This window comes from Podarcis vaucheri, assembly GCF_965113315.1.
Source record: "Podarcis vaucheri genome assembly, chromosome: 16".
Lineage (NCBI taxonomy): Eukaryota > Metazoa > Chordata > Lepidosauria > Squamata > Lacertidae > Podarcis > Podarcis vaucheri.
In genome coordinates, this window is record NC_138754.1 from 365,253 (window position 1) to 381,704 (window position 16,452).

The 16,452-nt window shown below is 53.0% G+C and overlaps 1 protein-coding gene and 1 long non-coding RNA gene across 2 annotated transcripts in view; one reads left to right on the forward strand and one right to left on the reverse strand.

The window, feature by feature from the left end:
• Positions 1 to 16,452, forward strand: part of LOC309520733 — a 274,646-nt gene that overhangs the window by 94,988 nt on the left and 163,206 nt on the right. The gene's annotated exons all lie outside the window — the stretch shown is intronic.
• The window catches only part of KIRREL1 (kirre like nephrin family adhesion molecule 1), a 107,641-nt gene that overhangs the window by 25,469 nt on the left and 65,720 nt on the right, over positions 1 to 16,452 (reverse strand). The window contains exon 2 of the mRNA XM_082202153.1: positions 3,023 to 3,172. Coding sequence (XP_082058279.1) covers positions 3,023 to 3,172 — 150 coding nt within the window. The remainder of the gene's footprint in view (positions 1 to 3,022; positions 3,173 to 16,452) is intronic.

The following is a 16,452-nucleotide window of genomic DNA, read 5'->3' on the forward strand; positions in this document are numbered from 1 at the left end:
CACGGCTGGAAGCAGCAAGAGAATGCTCTTTTGCTCGGATCCTGCGTGTGGGTTTCGTGTAATGGGCTCCTGGTTGGCCACTGTGAGAACAGGAGGCTGGACTAGACGGGTTGCTGCCCTGACCTGACAGGATCTTCTCATGTCCGTGGCAGAAGCGGCTACAATGGTGCTCTGAGGCCAAAATTTAGTGCCCCCCCCAGCCCTTGAGCTGCCTTTCCAACGGTGCCCAGCTTTGGGAAGGAGGTGCTGGGGCCCCAGCAGAGTCCTGGATCCCCGTGTTTCCTCCTTAAAGCCGGCAAAGCGCTAACTGGGCTTTGGGGCATAGCTGTCAACTTTTCCCTTTTCTTGTGAGGAATCCTATTCGGAATAAGGGAATTTCCCTTTAAACAAGGGAAACATTGACAGCTATGCTTTGGGGAGGAGGTGGGAGGACTCTAGGACCCTCTTAGAGCCCCACTCCTTCTTCCCAAAGCCCAGCGCCTCTCTTACAGGGTGCCCCCTCAGCTCAGCGCCCAGTGCCCCACTCACACCGCCCTGATTCTGCCCTGCTGCCACCAGAAAGGGAAGACTGACGCGCCTTGGAGTGGAGGTCCTTGTTGCCCAGCCCTTTGCTCTGGACTCGAAGGGCTGATCTCCCTCCTCTACCTTTTCCCTCCCCTCCTGTTTCCTCTTGTGCTGTCTCTTTTTATTTCGCAAGCCTCCCTGCCCCACTTTCCCTGCCAGATTGCCTTATGCCCCATGCGCCCCCTTGACAGCTTCGATTGGCAGAACTGGCCCTGTTGCAGGGGCCACACAATCCCTGCAAGAACTCAATATTTCAGCATGCAAGCACCTGCACCCCGGAACCCCTTGCCTTTGGGCATTGGGCACGCTGCCCTTTTCGGCACCTGCTGAGAACAGTTTTGATTTGGCAAGGCTATACCTGCTTGTGGGTGCAAGTTTTGATCTGCCACTCTTTTAACTTTTTGAGCCTCCTTAAAATTTTTATCGATCACCTTGTGAAATGCAATAAAGTTGGGGGATTCATTTTGCAAGGCGATAACTGTCCCAAAATTAAAGCTGGAGCGTTAAAAAAGAAAAAGAAACCAAGAATGAAATTGGAAAGAAGGGTGTGGGGTGCCCATGCCCTCTCCCAGTAGGTGGCGCTGTTGGCACACTCATTGGGGGCAGCCAGAGCAGAGAGAGGAGAGGGAGGCTTCTTGCCGTCATAAAATTCCTATGCTCAGAGGGAAGATGCGTCGTCGCCACCCTCCTCGTGTGGCAACCCTCTGCCCCAGGACTGGGAGGAGAGGAGACACAGGGCGCGGTGGACACCTGTTCAGCATGCAGAAGGTCCCAGGCTCCACCGCTTGGCATCTCAATCTAGGGCTGGCCATGCCGCCTGCCTGACAATACTGAGCTGGCTGGCTCAAGTGCCCGACTCCGCCAAGGCCGCTCCCTCTGCCCTTGCTTCAGAGCAATGAGGTCTTGAGAGACCTGCATTGGCTCCCAGTACGTTTCTGAGCACAATTCAAAGTGTTGGTGCTGACCTTGAAAGCCCTAAACGGCCTCAAAGGCCCAGTAGACCTGAAGGAGCGTCTCCACCCCCATCGTCCAGCCCGGACACTGAGGTCCAGCTCCAAGGGCCTTCTGGCGGTTCCCTCCCTGTGAGAAGTGAGGTTACAGAGAACCAGGCAGAGGGCCTTCTCGGTGGTGGCACCCGCCCTGTGGAACGCCCTCCCAGCAGATGTCAAAGACATAAACAACTACCTGACTTTTAGAAGACATCTTAAGGCAGCCCTGTTTAGGGAGTTTTTAATGTCTGGTGCTGTATCGTGTTTTTAATATTCAGTTGGGAGCCGCCCAGAGGGGCTGGGGAAACCCAGCCAGATGGGCGGGGTATAAATTATAAAAATAATGGACATGGCAGAATGTCTGCTTTGCGTAATAAAGGTCCCATTGCAAGCAGGGAGAGGTACTGCCAGTCCATGTAGCCCAGTGGTGTCCAAACTTTTTTCAAAGAGGGCCAGATTTGATGAAGTGAAGGGCCGTGAGGGCCGACCAAAGTTGTTAACCTTGTTGAACATTTTTAAGGATTTTACCCCAAAGTTGTTGATCTTTTTTGGGTTTGAAGTTGCTTTTAGGTTGAGGTTCTTGAGGTTTTTTAAGGATTTTACCCACAGGAACCAGATTAAACCAGCTGCCCCCCAAAATGGACTTTGGACATGGTGTAGACAATGTCAAGCCAGATGGGTCTCAGTGGCCTGCCTGGGCCCCCACAGCTTCCAGAGTCCCACCTTGAGGCACATCAAGGGGGTGGGAGACGGTGCTTCTTTAAATCCTCTGTTCTTACAAGGCCCTCCATTGGTAATTTTTGGGCAGAGGGTAATAGAAACGATCAACACGACTGTATGGAAGAACCTAAAGTTTGCAGAGGAAAAATATCCTTTTGAATTATATACCCAAGAAATGCTAGCAAAGGGACAGTGCAAATGGACTCTCTTAGTCCAGCAAAAAGACAGGTATTGATGAATTGGAAAAATAAAAAAGAGTGCTTGAAAGGCGAAGATCATCTCTCTTCTAGCAAGTCAGGCCACGGGTCTCCTTAGCCCAGGATTGTCTGCACTGGCTGGCAGCTGCTCTCCCAGGTTTCAGGCAGGCGAGAGTCCCAGCCCTGCCTGGAGACGCTGCCAGTGGGGATTGAGCCTGCAGCCTTCTGCATGCCAGGCACATGCTCTCCCCACTGAGCTCCAGCCGTCTCCATGTCACAGCCAGGCTGGGGGTGAAGAGACTGAGAGGGAAAGAGGGCGAGTGTTGCTTTGGCAAGCCAGCTGAAAGCACAACACTGGCAGCCAAGACCCCCCAAAAAGGCAATTTCGCAGCCCGAGAGAAGAAAAATTCAGGGTGCAAAGCAAAGCTCCTTTGCAGGACAAAAATAACAGTGCAGTCCACCCCCAGAGCCACCCCACACAGAACGCAAGGAAGGGGTTGGGCTAGATGGCCCTTAGGAGTCCCTTCCGGCGGCCCAATTCTCTGGTTCTACCTTTGAGGCCTTGCCCCATCCCCAGGGCCAGGCCATCCTTCGTCCACTGCACGATCCCGGAATAGTTCAGCACCACGCAAGAGAGCACAGTCCTCTGCCCGGCCACCACCGTCTGGTCCTCAGGCTCCTCGACAAAGCGGGTCTGCAGAACTGGAGAGAGAAAGAGGCGGGAGAGTTTGAGAGCAGACCCCAAATTATGCCGTAGGAAGTCTTATCATTGCTGTTATTGCTCTATCAATATGCGTCTGGCTGCTTTAATTAAAGCATAATTATTATTAATCCAGTGGTGGCGTAATGGTTAGAGAGTTGGACTAGGACCTGGGGGAGAGCAGGGTTCAAATCCCCCCTTGGGCAGCGAAGTTCACTGGGTGTGACCCTGGACCAGTCGCTGCCTCTCAGGGTTGTTGTAGTAGGGGTTAAAAGAGATGGGGAAGAACCACGCCTGCCGCCTGGAGCTCCTGCGAGTAGAAAAGATGGGGCAGGAGCGCAACCAATAAATAAACGTAAGAAATAAGTTGACAGCATCTTTTCTGCCTTTGCTGGAGGAGCAGTAGGGGTACTTGAGCAACATCAAAGTGCACTGAAGTGCCTCATGCGTGTTTTTCCCTTTAACCGCCACCAGGCGGCGCTATCTCTTAAGTGTGCTGTTAACAAAGTGGCGTAAGGGCATTGCGGCATTGCAAACAGGGAAGCACCAGGCAGCCCAACACTTTGGTTTTTTACTCCTTCACACTTTGCTGTTCTGCTTCCGCCACCAGAGGACGCAGGCACTAATGGGGACCCGACACCAGCAGAAGTCGATGCAGGCGCAGGCGCTGCCCCCCTCACCTCCCTGGGCCTGACAGCACCCGCCTCGCCCGCTCTCTCTCCGCCGGCTTGTGGGTGCAAAGTGCAGCTCGCTCCCCCCGTCTCCCTCCCTCTCTGCCCGGGAGGAGAGAGAGAGAGATCAGGTCGATAGCGGTAGATTTTTCCCTTTCTTTTTATCTAGAGCAGCCGCGGCCGTCACATGGCACCCAAATGAACCGCCAGCCCTGGGGTTACAGGGAGATTGATCGGCAGCGGGGGGCAGGCCCCCCTCCCCAACGCCAGCCTCTCTGTGCGGGCTCCGGGGGGAGAGAACCGGCTGCATTGCCCACCGACTTCAAATGAAGTCACAAAAAGGAAAAAAGAAATGCGAGTAGGCAGATTCTTGGAGAGAGGAGAGGAGAAGTTTTTCTCCCCAGCCCAGGCTGGCAGCCCGCACTCGGAGGTTTGGAGAGTTGTTTTGGAATCGACGCAATAAATTGTCCCCAGATCAACCAGCCAAAAGCATCTCTAGGTCAGGCTGGGAAATCTGCCCCCCCCCGTGCCTGAAATCCTGGAGAGCCATTGCTGCCAGTCAGTGCAAGTAAGATTGATCTCATGGGAGCAATTCAGTAGGTGGCAGCTTCTCAACCTGCTGTTTGGGAAGAAGGTCTGTAGCTTAGTGGGAAGAAGAAGAGGAGGAGGAGGAGGAGGAGGAGGAAGTATACCTTGCCCACCTGGGCAGCTCAATCCCCAGGCAGCATCTCAGGGCAGGGCTGGGGAAAAGATCTTGTCTGCAATCACTGCCAGCATCTTGACCATGTTCCTCTTGAATTCCGCATAACAACTGAGTGGGGGACTTGAACCCCGGTCTCTCCCAGCGCCTGGCCTGACACTCTCTTCAGGACACCACCCTGGCTCTCAAACAAGGACTCCATCCACCCTGCATTCTCCCAGCCCAGAGGGCGTTTGCTTTTTTTAAGCAAGTCCTTGTATCAAAAATAATTTGCAGTGGGTTTTTAAAAACCCCAAACCACAACACACCAACATGTTGCCCAATTCATTGGAGATGCTTTTTGAGTTGATTAAGGTTTTTTTTATATAAAAAATCAATTAATCTAGTCAGTTAAACTCGATTACAGGCTACAGCACCAGTGAATGCGGACAGGTCTTCAGCGAGGGATAAAGGATCACAGGGTGACCGAGGGGGAAATGAGGAGAGGCTGGGAGACCGTGAGAAGAGCCTTTTGGATCAGGCCCAAGGGGGCCCGTCTAGTCCAGCGCCCTCCTCTCGAGGAGACCACCCACAAGCAGGATCCGACCACAAGAGCAACTCTCCCCTCTTGAGTCTTCCAGCAACTGGCAATGGGAAGTGTGGCCGTCTCCTGCTGCGAAGGGCAGAGGGCAGCCTTGGTGGCTAAGATCCTGGCTGCTGGATCCGGCCAAAGGGGGCCCATCTAGGCGGCATCCTGCTCTCACAGTGGCCAAGCATTGCCTGTGGGAAACCAGAAAGCAGGGTCTCTCCCTCCCTCTCTCTGGCCTGGTGTTATGTAAAGGGGGAATGAGGAGGAGGAGGAGCAGACAAAGATTCCCCTGCCATGCAAATGTCCTTGGTGATAAAACAGCCCAGGAACTTCCCTTCTACTTTGCCTCTCGAGCTCCTCAAGGCCCAGGGGGGGCGAAGGGGGTGGGGTGTTGTCCTCTGAGCTGGAGGCAGAGAGCAAAAAAATAAAATAAAAAATAAAGCAGGCAGTGCAGTGCAGTGGTTAGTGTCAGGTTAGGACCAGGGCTCAAAACCTCCCACTCAGTTTGCCAAGTCAAAAAATGGCCAGCTAGAGCAAGCGAGACCAGCCAGGGATGCCCTTTCAAGGGCTAGAACGGCAAGGTTTCCCAGCGAGGAACAGGCGAGTGAGAGGCGAAGTTGATAAAATTCTAGGTGGCCTGGAGGAAGAAGCAGGCAGAGGAAAGTTTTCTTCCCCTCTCATAAGGCTCAAACTGGGGGGCACCCAATGAAGATGATTCCGGAGAGATACAAGAAAGTCCTTCTTCACGCTGGACGTTGGCTCCGTGGGCTAGAGCTGGTGCTGATAACACCAGGGGGGTTGCAGGTTCCTCTGGGACGGCTGCCTATTCCTGCCCTGCAGGGGGTTGGACTAGATGATCCTTTGGGTCCCTTCCAGCTCTACGGTTCTGTGAACTCTCTTCCACCAACCTGGAGGGCTTTGAGAGGAGCAGGAGGAGGAGCAGGAGAGGGTTGCCGGTGGCTCCTAGCCAGGACGGCTCTGCTATGGCTCCACAGTCAGGCAGTTGCTGGGAACGGCCGGAGGGGAGAGTTGCTCTTGGGTTCGAATCCTGGTTGTGGGCTTTCCAAAAAAGGCATCTGGTCGGCCACTGTGAGAACAGGAGGCTGGACAGGATGGGTCCACTTTGGCCCAATCCAGCAGGCTGTTCTTATGTTCATTCTGTGTTTTATATATATATATAATATTTATTAAGTTTCCATTTTATACTATTAAAAGACATTCATATTTTCCATATTATTTGTTCAAATAAACTGTTGACCTCCCTCCCTCCCATCTCATGGTTACCTTAATTCTTTTTTGTACTTCTTCCTCTTTACATTATGTCCCTTCATTGATCAAATGTTTTAACCAATATGTAAAAAGGTATACAGTCGACGCTCAGGTTGCGAACGTGATCCGTGCGGGAGGCACATTCGCAAACTGCAGCGCCGCTTCTGCACACGTGCAGGTCATGATTCGGTGCTTCTGCGCAAAGCGCAATTTAGCACTTCTGTGCATGCACCGAAACCCGGAAGTAACTCGTCCCGGCACTTCCAGGTTTGGCACGGTGCGCAACCAGAAACGCGCAACCTGAAGCGTCTGTAACCCGAGGTATGATTGTATATCGTCATCATTACAAGTCTTCTTCATTAAGTCCTGCCAGTGTTGTTAATTGCTTGCAATTGTCCTTCAGGTATTCTATAAATTTACTCCAGTCTTTTGGGAACATTTGATCACACTGGTTTCGGAGTTCTCATGTTCACTCTGGGATGCATATTCCAGAGTTAGAACAGCTAATTTATCCAGGCACCGCCACCCACAGCCCAGTTGTCCTTGGAGGAATAATAATAATAATAATAATTTATACCCCGCCCTCCCTGGCCAGGGTTGGGCTCAGGGCGACCTAACAATGAAGGAACTCTCCCCTTCTTTCTCTGAGCTTTGCTGGGTTTTTGGAGTTATGCAGCTGGGCAATCTCTGCCCCGCAGGGAGGTTGTCCTTTGAGGCTGGAGGGGCCCCCACCCCAAAGACCTCTCCTTCCCCCTTCCCACCGCTCCGCCTCCTTAATCTCACCCTGGTTTCCCACCAGCCACTCGCAGGTTGGGAGGAGCCTTCCAAACCATACGGGGAATTCAATAGGATTTCACACAAACTTTATGCAGTCCTTTGATCTTGTGTGTGTGTGTGTGTGTGTGTGTGTGTGTGTGTAAGTGTGTCTCCCCCAACTGCACTTGGACAGACCCTTCAGTGACATTGGGGGAAGGGGGGAGGCAGGCCTGCCAGGAACAGAAAGGAGAGAGAAAACAGAAAGAAAGAAAGACGTGAAGGAGCTCAGAGGGAGGAAGGTGACAGGAGCAGGGGAGATCAAAGTGACTCCAGGCTGTCAAGAGAGCAGGTGGGGAGGCTGCAAGGAGGGGGAAAGATCAGAGCAGAGAGGGAGGAAGAGCGAGGAGAGGAGATCACAGGAGGAGCAGATCCTTGGCTAGGAAGCAGCGAACTGTCTACTCAGAGTAGACCAAGTGAAATTAATGGACCTTTAACGGGGCTTCATAGAAGTGAATGTGTCACCACCGTTTTGGCCGTTCTCTGGGCCAGTCCCAATGGCCTTCTGTCACACTCAGAATACATTATACCTGTCGCTAGGCCCAACAGGAAGCGAGAGGGCTCTGGTGCCCGGATCCTGATTGCGGGTTTTCCAAGGCAGAATGACACCTTGCCCTGTCCTGCCACCTGCAGCACCATGCCTGCTTTCCCACCTGCCCTTCTGCCTCCGCTGAAGTGGCATCAGCACTCATTTCAGGCCAGATCTTGCAGGATTTGGGGCATGATTTTGGCTGATTGGGGCCATCTTTACCCAGGGGTGCAAGGGGTGCAGGGCACCCGGGTGCCGAATCCTGGGGGGCACTGGGCACCTGCTGCTGAAGCCGCCTAAGCTCTTAACTATCTACCTGTTATGAAATAATAAATAATTTTGATCAAGCTAGAAAACCAAATACCTAGGTATTACCGAAATGTATACCTACAGTTTCACTAAAGGACTTCTGACTTTGTGTGCTCATTTACCAAAGATGCGCCATGCTAGCGGTGGCGCTTGGCATTCACAATGGTGGTGCTTGACTCAACAGCGGCGCTTGTCATTCTCAATATTAATTCTTAAGGTAAAGGGACCCCTGACCATTAGGTCCAGTCGTGGCCGACTCTGGGGTTGTGGCGCTCAGCTCGCTTTACTGGCCGAGGGAGCTGGCGTACAGCTTCCAGGTCATGTGGCCAGCATGACTGAGCCGCTTTTGGCAAACCAGAGCAGCGCACGGAAACACCATTTACCTTCCCGCTGGAGTGGTACCTATTGATCTACTTGCACTTTGACATGCTTTCAAACTGCTAGGTTGGCAGGAACAGGGACTGAGCAATGGGAGCTCACCCCGTCGTGGGGATTCAAACCGCCGACCTTCTGATTGGCAAGTCCTAGGCTTAGTGGTTTAACCCAAAATTAACTCTTACATCATAATAAAAGCTACCAATTTTGGGGCTAAACTAAGTTTGAGGGTGCTGGGCGGATCTTTGCTCCCCGGCGGCGCATATGCCAAGGACAGTGCTGTGGCCGATACTGTGCCAGCTCATGTGGTGGAGGTGGCAGGGCAGGCAGGGTGCCCACGCGTCTGCCACTTTGGAGCCACTGGTCAGCCACTGCGCAAAGAGGGGCTGCCTTTGCCCAGGCTCTTCTGCTGTCCTAATGGAACCTCCAGGTGCAGAGGCTGTCTATCTGGATCCCTAAGATCTCCATGGCATTTGGCCCCTGTGAGAAGAAGAGGCCAGACTGGATAAGCTGCCATTGGCTGGATCTAGTGCCCGGGCGCTTCTTAGGTTCGGATGTGGACAGGGAAAACGGGGTTCTTTCCAGTCCCCCATTTTTGAGTCTTCATTTGCATTCAGGCTCCTTTCGAGAAATGTTGCAGAATGTGTTGTGTGTGTGTGTGTGTGTGTGTGTGTGTACAGTACGCAAGTGTGTATTGAGAGGGAGAGGAGCCATTGTTGGTTTGCCGTAATTACACCTCGTACCGATGACATTTCAAGCAGATTAAAATGATAAACCGCACTGTAATCATAGCTAAAGAGCAGGCAGAAATAAGGTTTGCGAGGAGAGGGAGGCAGAGAGAATAGCCATTTATTCCTCCCTTCCCTCTCCGGGCCTTAATAATGCATACGCATCCAACGGAAAAATTGTCAGATGAAAAGATGTGCGGGCTTCTTCATCTGCTCAGCTCAGAGAGAGTAAGAGGTACCAGGAACCTTTTTCAAAAGGGGCTTGCCAGAGGGCATCCCCCCCCCTCTGCACATCTCCTGCTGCCGACAAACCTCCAAACGTATAAAATAAAACAAGAATACCAAAAAGGCACATTTCCTTCCAGCGTGGAAAGCGCACGTTCAACTGCTCCAACGCTGTTAATTCTCCAGAATTTCCAAACTCTGCAGAAGAACGATATCAGCCTTTCCAAGCTGGTACCCGGAACAGCAGGGCGGCAATCAAGATTCAACCCATTGGAAGAGGCAGGCGGGGAGCAGCCGCCATTTTTAATGGGGCGAAAATGCAGGGCCTTCGGCAGGCGGAAATGAACAGGTGAAGCATGTCCCCGGAATGGGAGCGCAATGAGGAGGAAAACTCCTGTTAATATCTGGCGGCGAAAGATATGGAGCGTGTTTGTGTGTGTATTAGGTACATTGCCATCGCTCTCTCGCTCTCGCTCTCTGAGCGCGCACACCTCCTGCCTGTCAGTGGAAGGAACATGCGGGAAGAAAACGAGCATGAGAAGGACCTCACAGACCCAGCAGATGTTGCTGGACCTCCCCACTCCAGCCGGGGGGGGGGGGCGGGTGCTGCAAGCCCTGAAAAGGCCCAAGGCTCACCCCCCCCTGGTTCCAGGAGAAACACTGGTCTGTAGGCGTCATGGGTGAGGTTTTAAAAGCAGAAATGGGCGCCAGATAGCTGGATCACAACTCCCAGCAGCTCCAGGTGTGATGATGGGAGATGGAGTCCAACAGCTTCTGAAGGCTTCTGGTTCCCCCTTGCAAGCATCAGAAAAGCCCCATTGGGTCAGAAACATGGGCGTAGCCAGGATTTTTGTTAGGGGGCAGAACCTCAGTTAGCCATGTATTTTCATTGATTTTTTTTGGGGGGCAGCTGCCCCTCCCTGCCTACACCCATGGTCAGACACACAGAAGGTGGGTCCTTCAGCACTTACTCACAGATCTTATTTTCCACCCCCTTCACCAACCTGAAATGCTCCACTCTGTGAAGGTCCCTTTAGAACTGGACACAGGAATGTGTCGGCACAGAATAGAACAATTGTCCTGACCCGCCTTGCAGGGCTATTGTGAGAGGCAGGAGATATCTTTTAAAAAACTGCACCGGACCCTGCAAAAGTGCCAAGAGGGAGTGTGCGCGATGCATTCCGCATGGCGAGTTCCAGGCCGCCTCTCCTGTCGCCCGCCCTGCTTCTTGCACACACACACACAGGTAAAAAAACACTCCTGGTTTTCCAACAAGCCACAAATCAGGCTCCCTCTGCAAACAGAACAGTTATATACATGATGAGTAACACACTGCAGAGGGAGTTCATTTAGCCCTGTTGTCGCTTCTTCCCAGATAAGAGAAAACACCGCAGCCGTATCGATTATCGAGCCAAAGAAGAAAATAATGGCTAAGGCAGATCGCAAGAAATCATTTATGTACAAAGACTCCGATTCTCGCTCCAGAAACTCGGAGCTTAGAGACTCACATGGGAGAAGGGAGAGAAGAGAGAGAAGAGAGCCAGCAACTGGGCAGCCTCTGGGCCAAAATCTGACCAAAGTCATGCAGCCCATGCTGACCTACCAACTGCGGGGGAAGAACACTCTCATCTAAGACCTCCCGACATTTCATATTGGGAAGGGCCAAAAGTGTGAGAGTGCATCTGCTTTGCATCTAGAAGGTTTCAGTGGCGTCTTCAGGCAGAGCTGGGGACAGGATCCTGTCTGCAGTGTCAGAATACCCCTGCCGATCCCCAGTGCCCAAGGGTGTGTATAAGGCTTCTTGCCACGTTCCTGTCTAAATGAGTGCTCTTCTCAGAGCCATGAGGACTAGAACCTGACTTGGGAAAGGCATTTGCCAGCGTGGGGCTTTCTAGATGTGGCTGGACTGCAGCAGCTGTCTCTGCAGCAGCTGTCGTCTTACGCCAAAAGTGGAACTCTTTCCCTGGCCTTTATATGGGCTCAGCCTGCTCTTCTGCTGGAAAACGTACTTTAAGACCATGTCAAGGAAAAAACGCACATGGAATAAGTGAAGTTAACTCTTTATTAGAGGAAACTCGGCCTGCTCAACGGCGCCAGGACTAACGGGCTTAGCAACTCTTCTCGGAAGGTCTTGCCCTTGAGAGGCAGTCGGGGAGGCAGAAGGTCTTCTCCTTCCCACGGCTGCTGCCTCCGTCGCCTCCACCCTGGTCCCAATCTGAGACGCCTTGCAGGGCTGCCTTTGCTCCTCCCTCTTCATACCTCCTCTGGTCCTGGGAGACCAGCAGGGAGGGCAGCTAGTGACAGCAGACGCCCCCAGAAGGACTCCCCTCTGCCTCTTGGCCCTCCTCCTCCTGATTCTGAACTTCTCTCTGCCACACACTCTCCCTGCTCACTAAACCGGCCCCCCCTTCAGCTTCTGACACCGCCTTCTCCCTCGGGCTCTGAGCCTTCTTCCCTTGGGGGCTAGTGCCCCACACCATTCCTCTGCATCCAACCAGTCCACGGCGCTACCCTTGCTGTAGAGCCCCTGCTTGGCATGCAGAAGGTCCAATCCTGGACACCTCCAGGCAGGGCTAGGAAAACACTTCTTCCCAAAGCCCAGGAGAGCTGGTGCTGGTCGACAATACAGCCTAGGACCCTCGTACCTACGGGACCGCCTCTCCCGGTCTGCCCCACGGAGGACCTTAAGGTCCATAAAGAGCAACACCCTAGAGGTCCAGGGCCCTAAGGAAGTCAGATTAGCCTCAACCAGAGCCAGGGCCTTTTCAGTGATGGCCCCGGCCTGGTGGAACACTCTGCCTCATGAGACCAGGGCCCTGCGGGATCTGAATTCTTTCCGCAGGGCCTGTAAGACAGAGTTGTTCCGCCTGGCCTTTGGCTTGGAGTCAATTTGATTCCCTCCCCCTCTTTCTTTTTCCTTCCTCCTCCTGTGACGAGGCTGCGTTTTAATGTTTTAATGTTGTATTTTCATCTTGTTTTTTAAGTTGCATTTCAATCAACTTGTTTTTTATTGGTTGTTAGCCGCCCTGAGCCCGGTCTTGGCGAGGGAGGATGGGGTATAAATAAGTATTAATAATAATAATAATAATAATAATAATAATACTGAGCTAGACAGACCCTCCTTTGGTGCTAAACTGGGTTCCCTCCTACCTCCTGCCTAGTTGGCATCACCAAGAGGCCCAAAGGACCAAAAGACCCACCTTTGGGAGACAAGTTATCCCGAGTGGATGCAAATGCTATGCAGATGGGATTCTGGGCCGGGTCAGCCCCTGCCACAGTGGCCCCCCCCTTTTGAAGGTTACTGGAAAGAGCCTGGCGCCTCGCCCAGGGCGCCTCGCGGCTGTGCAAGTGCCACCGGGCCGCGGCAGCTGTGCCACCGTGACAGGCCACGCTGCGCGATCCGCAGGGAAGCCCTGGCGCGGCGCAAGACATTTCGAAGTAGGCTGAACAAAGCCTCAGAGGCCAGCAAAGAGGAGGAGGAGGAGGAGGAGGCTGGGAATGCTCCATCTTCCCCAAAGGGCGAAGGGAGGGAGGGAGGGAGGCGCACGAAGACCTAATGAAGGGGCTGCTCCATTCTCAGCCCCAAGGGAGTGGGGTGGGTGGGAAGATGCGCGGCGTCGGCTCTCCGCAGCAGATCAGCCCAACCCAAAGCCCTTCCACTTGCTCACCACTGGGAACACTTAGGAATACCAGGAAGCTGCCAGAGACAGAGGCAGACCATTGGCCCATCAGATTCAGTGCTGTCTGCACTGACTGGCAGCAGCGCCCCAGGATTCCAGGTAGGAGTCTCCCCCCACCCGACCTGGAGATGCCAGCAGGAACTGAACCCAGGACCTTCCGTCTGCAAGGGGGGTGCTCCACTACACGACTCCCCAAAGCTTTGCACACTTTTAGGGACCCTGCAATTCTGCAGAGATGTACCATATTTTTCGCTCTATAAGACGCACCAGACCATAAGACGCACCTAGTTTTTGGAGGAGGAAAAGAAGAAAAAAAATATTCTGAATCTCAGAAGCCAGAACAGCAAGAGGGATCGCTGCGCAGTGAAAGCAGCAATCCCTCTTGCTGTTCTGGCTTCTGGGATAGCTGCGCAGCCTGCATTCGCTCCATAAGACGCACACACATTTCCCCTTACTTTTTAGGAGGGAAAAAGTGAGTTTTATAGAGCAAAAAATATTTTACATGAGAGAGGCATAGGAATAACAGGCGCTTTCCGGGCGGCGGCATTTAAAAGCACCAAAAAGTGTCATTTTATGTTTTAAAAGTTCATTGTTTACGTAAAACATACATGCAAAGGGTGGCAGCTGACTAAGTCCTTCTTAAAGAGCAGACCCATTGAAATTCAAGGATCTAAGATTATTATTGATTGATTAAATACCTGCCCTTCACCTTAAGGTCCCAGGGCAGTTCACAACATGAAAGCACCATATTAGAAACAATCTTAAACAACTTACAACCGTTAAGAGGAGATGCGTAGATTACTTTTTCAAAAAGTTTGCAGTCTCTGCTCTGAGCAGGACATTGGCTGCAACCTCAAAATGCGGACTGCTCAAAGAATGACTTTTAATGCGATCTTTCCAAAGACAGAATCCACACGAACAGAAAAGGACCTATCGCTGCAAGACTGAAATGGATCAGAATCCATTGCTCCGCCCACCTCTACAAGCCCCTCCCCCTCACAGTCCCAAGGGTGGGCGGGGCTGATGCTAGTCTATCTATCTTCCTATATGAATAGAAAAGGAAGGCTGTCATCACGCAGCGCCCCATGGGAGGCCCTGCGTCCCCGTCCTGGAGTTGCATGAAGTCACAGTGCAGCCGCCACCCCCCCACACTGCTGGGGAACCCCAACCCTCGCCCCTCTTCCTGCCCCTGCGACTCAAGAGGAAGCCGGAGCGATGTCAGCGCCAGGAAGCAGCACCTTTGGGGGAGAGAGGGAGTCCTCTGCTTTGGCAGAGGCTGCAGAACAACCGGCTGGCTGGCTGGCTGGCTGTGTCGCGATGGCGGCAGCGTCCAAGTGTGTTAAAAGTGTTTCCTTGTTGCTGAGCGGAGCCATTATGTTAAAGGAGCGAGGGGTGGCCGGGGGAGGGAAGAGGGGGCCCCTGCTCCTTCCAGAAAAGTGTGTCTGCTTAAAAGGCATGCTGTGTTTGGCCTCACCTCAGCCCAGCGCCGAACGTCGCAAAGTGGCAGCGAGTTAAATTATTCAGGCCTTCTGTGCCAGACTCGCTCTGCCAGCCCTTTCCGTGCCCCCCCTTTCAGAGCAGGGTTGGGCTTCTGAGGGCAAATGGAGCCCCCCCCCATGCAGCACGATTTGTGGGTCAAGGAGAAACTCAGGCCTTGGCGATGGGCAGCCCAAGACACACACACACAAGCAAGCCTGACTTTCCAGTCATAAGGACTACAAAGTGGGGGTCAGCGGGTGGAATGAGAACTAAGTTTCCCAAGATGCAGATTTCTGGACTTTGGTGAAGTCACAGGCTACAAGGAGACCTCTGCTGGTCTGCCTTCCCAAGAGGGACCCTTGCTGAGAAGTTTGGAGGGGGGAATTGCCTCTTCGGTCTCATGTGACTCCTGCGTTGCAGGGGGTTGGACTAGATGACCCTTGGGGTCCCTTCAACTCTGATTCCATGAATCATCCTACTGGAAACAGGGTTTACCCAGCAGAAGTGGTAGGCGGCAGTTTTCAGGAGAGGCAAGCAGGAAAAGTCCCATTCTCCACAAGTGTTGGTGGGACTCATTGCCACCGGCATCGAAGCCTGGGCCAGATGAATGGAGCCTCCTGGCTCGAAGGACGTCTACCTTGGGGCAGCATTTGCTGGGAGAGTCGCTGCTGTTGCATCAGGTCAGCTGCTGCGAGAACACGATCCTGGAGTGAGATGGGTCCCTCCTCAGGGCCAAGGGAGTTTTATTGTTGCGGCTGAGTGAGGAAAGTCCCCTTCCACGCAGTGAGAAAACCAATTTGCGGAGTTCACTCTCGAAATCCTCATTCAGAGACAGAACACTAGGTTGGCAAGACCTCCTTATCTGCAGGCCTCTCTCTATGGCTGTGGAAAAACATTCCTCCTGCCGGGCTCCTCAAATAAAACCAAGACTTCTTGGGCCTGTGTGCAGGGAGATGCGCCTCTTTCTTTCTTTCTTTCTTTCTTTCTTTCTTTCTTTCTTTCTTTCTTTCTTCCCTCTCTTTCTCAGAGCTCCAAAGATCCACCTTCTGGGGCTGGCAGCCCCTGCCATATGCCCAGCCGCGTTGGGCCAGGGCCTCCTCCTCGCTCGCCCCCTTGCCCACGAGTGTGAGGGGAGGCTGAGCGAGAGAGGGGGGAGCCGAGCGCAGAGGGGGGGCTGGGGGGGAGAGCACCCATCACTCCCCCTTGGCCAAAAGACCAGGAAGAGAGTGAGGAACGAGAGAGAGAGTGCCCATCTGGGTGGGTGGAGGGTGGTGAGGAAAGGGAGAGATGGCGAGAGAGGGGGGGCGCCCACTGGAGGCCTTGTCTCCCTCTATTTATCAAATGAAGGTCTGATTAAACCCCGGGGCTCCCGGCTCCTCTCTCCCTCTCTCTCTTCTCGCTATTAAACTCAGGATTCAAAAAAAAGCCTTTTATTCACACAGACAGCTTTCAGATGGAACTAAATCTCCCTGCGCTAGACTCCCTCCCTGACTCTCTCTCCCTGCTTTTAAATTTAAGCCTTTTCCCGCAAGCCGTTCGCTGCTCCCCAATGGATGTGTGGGTGGGTGTGGTGGACGAGGGGGGGGCGCGCGGATTCGGCTCTGAATAAAAATACTAATATCCCACCAAGTTATACTCTTTGGAATGAACGGGCCCGAGTCAGTGGCTTGGCTCTGCACAGAAGAAACTTAGGGAACAACTTAATACCTTCAAACCAGGGGCAGCGGTGGCGTAGTGGTTAGAGCGCTGGGCCAGAACCTGAGAGAGTCCAGGGTGCGAATCTTCCCACTGGGCATGGGCTCAGTCACTGCCTCTCAGGGCTGTTGTGGGGATTAAACGAGGAGGGGGAAGAAGCACATACACCACCTTGGGCTCCTCAGAGAAAAGGAAATAAATAAAGGAACGAAGGGGGGAGAAGGAATGAGAATTGCCCCAC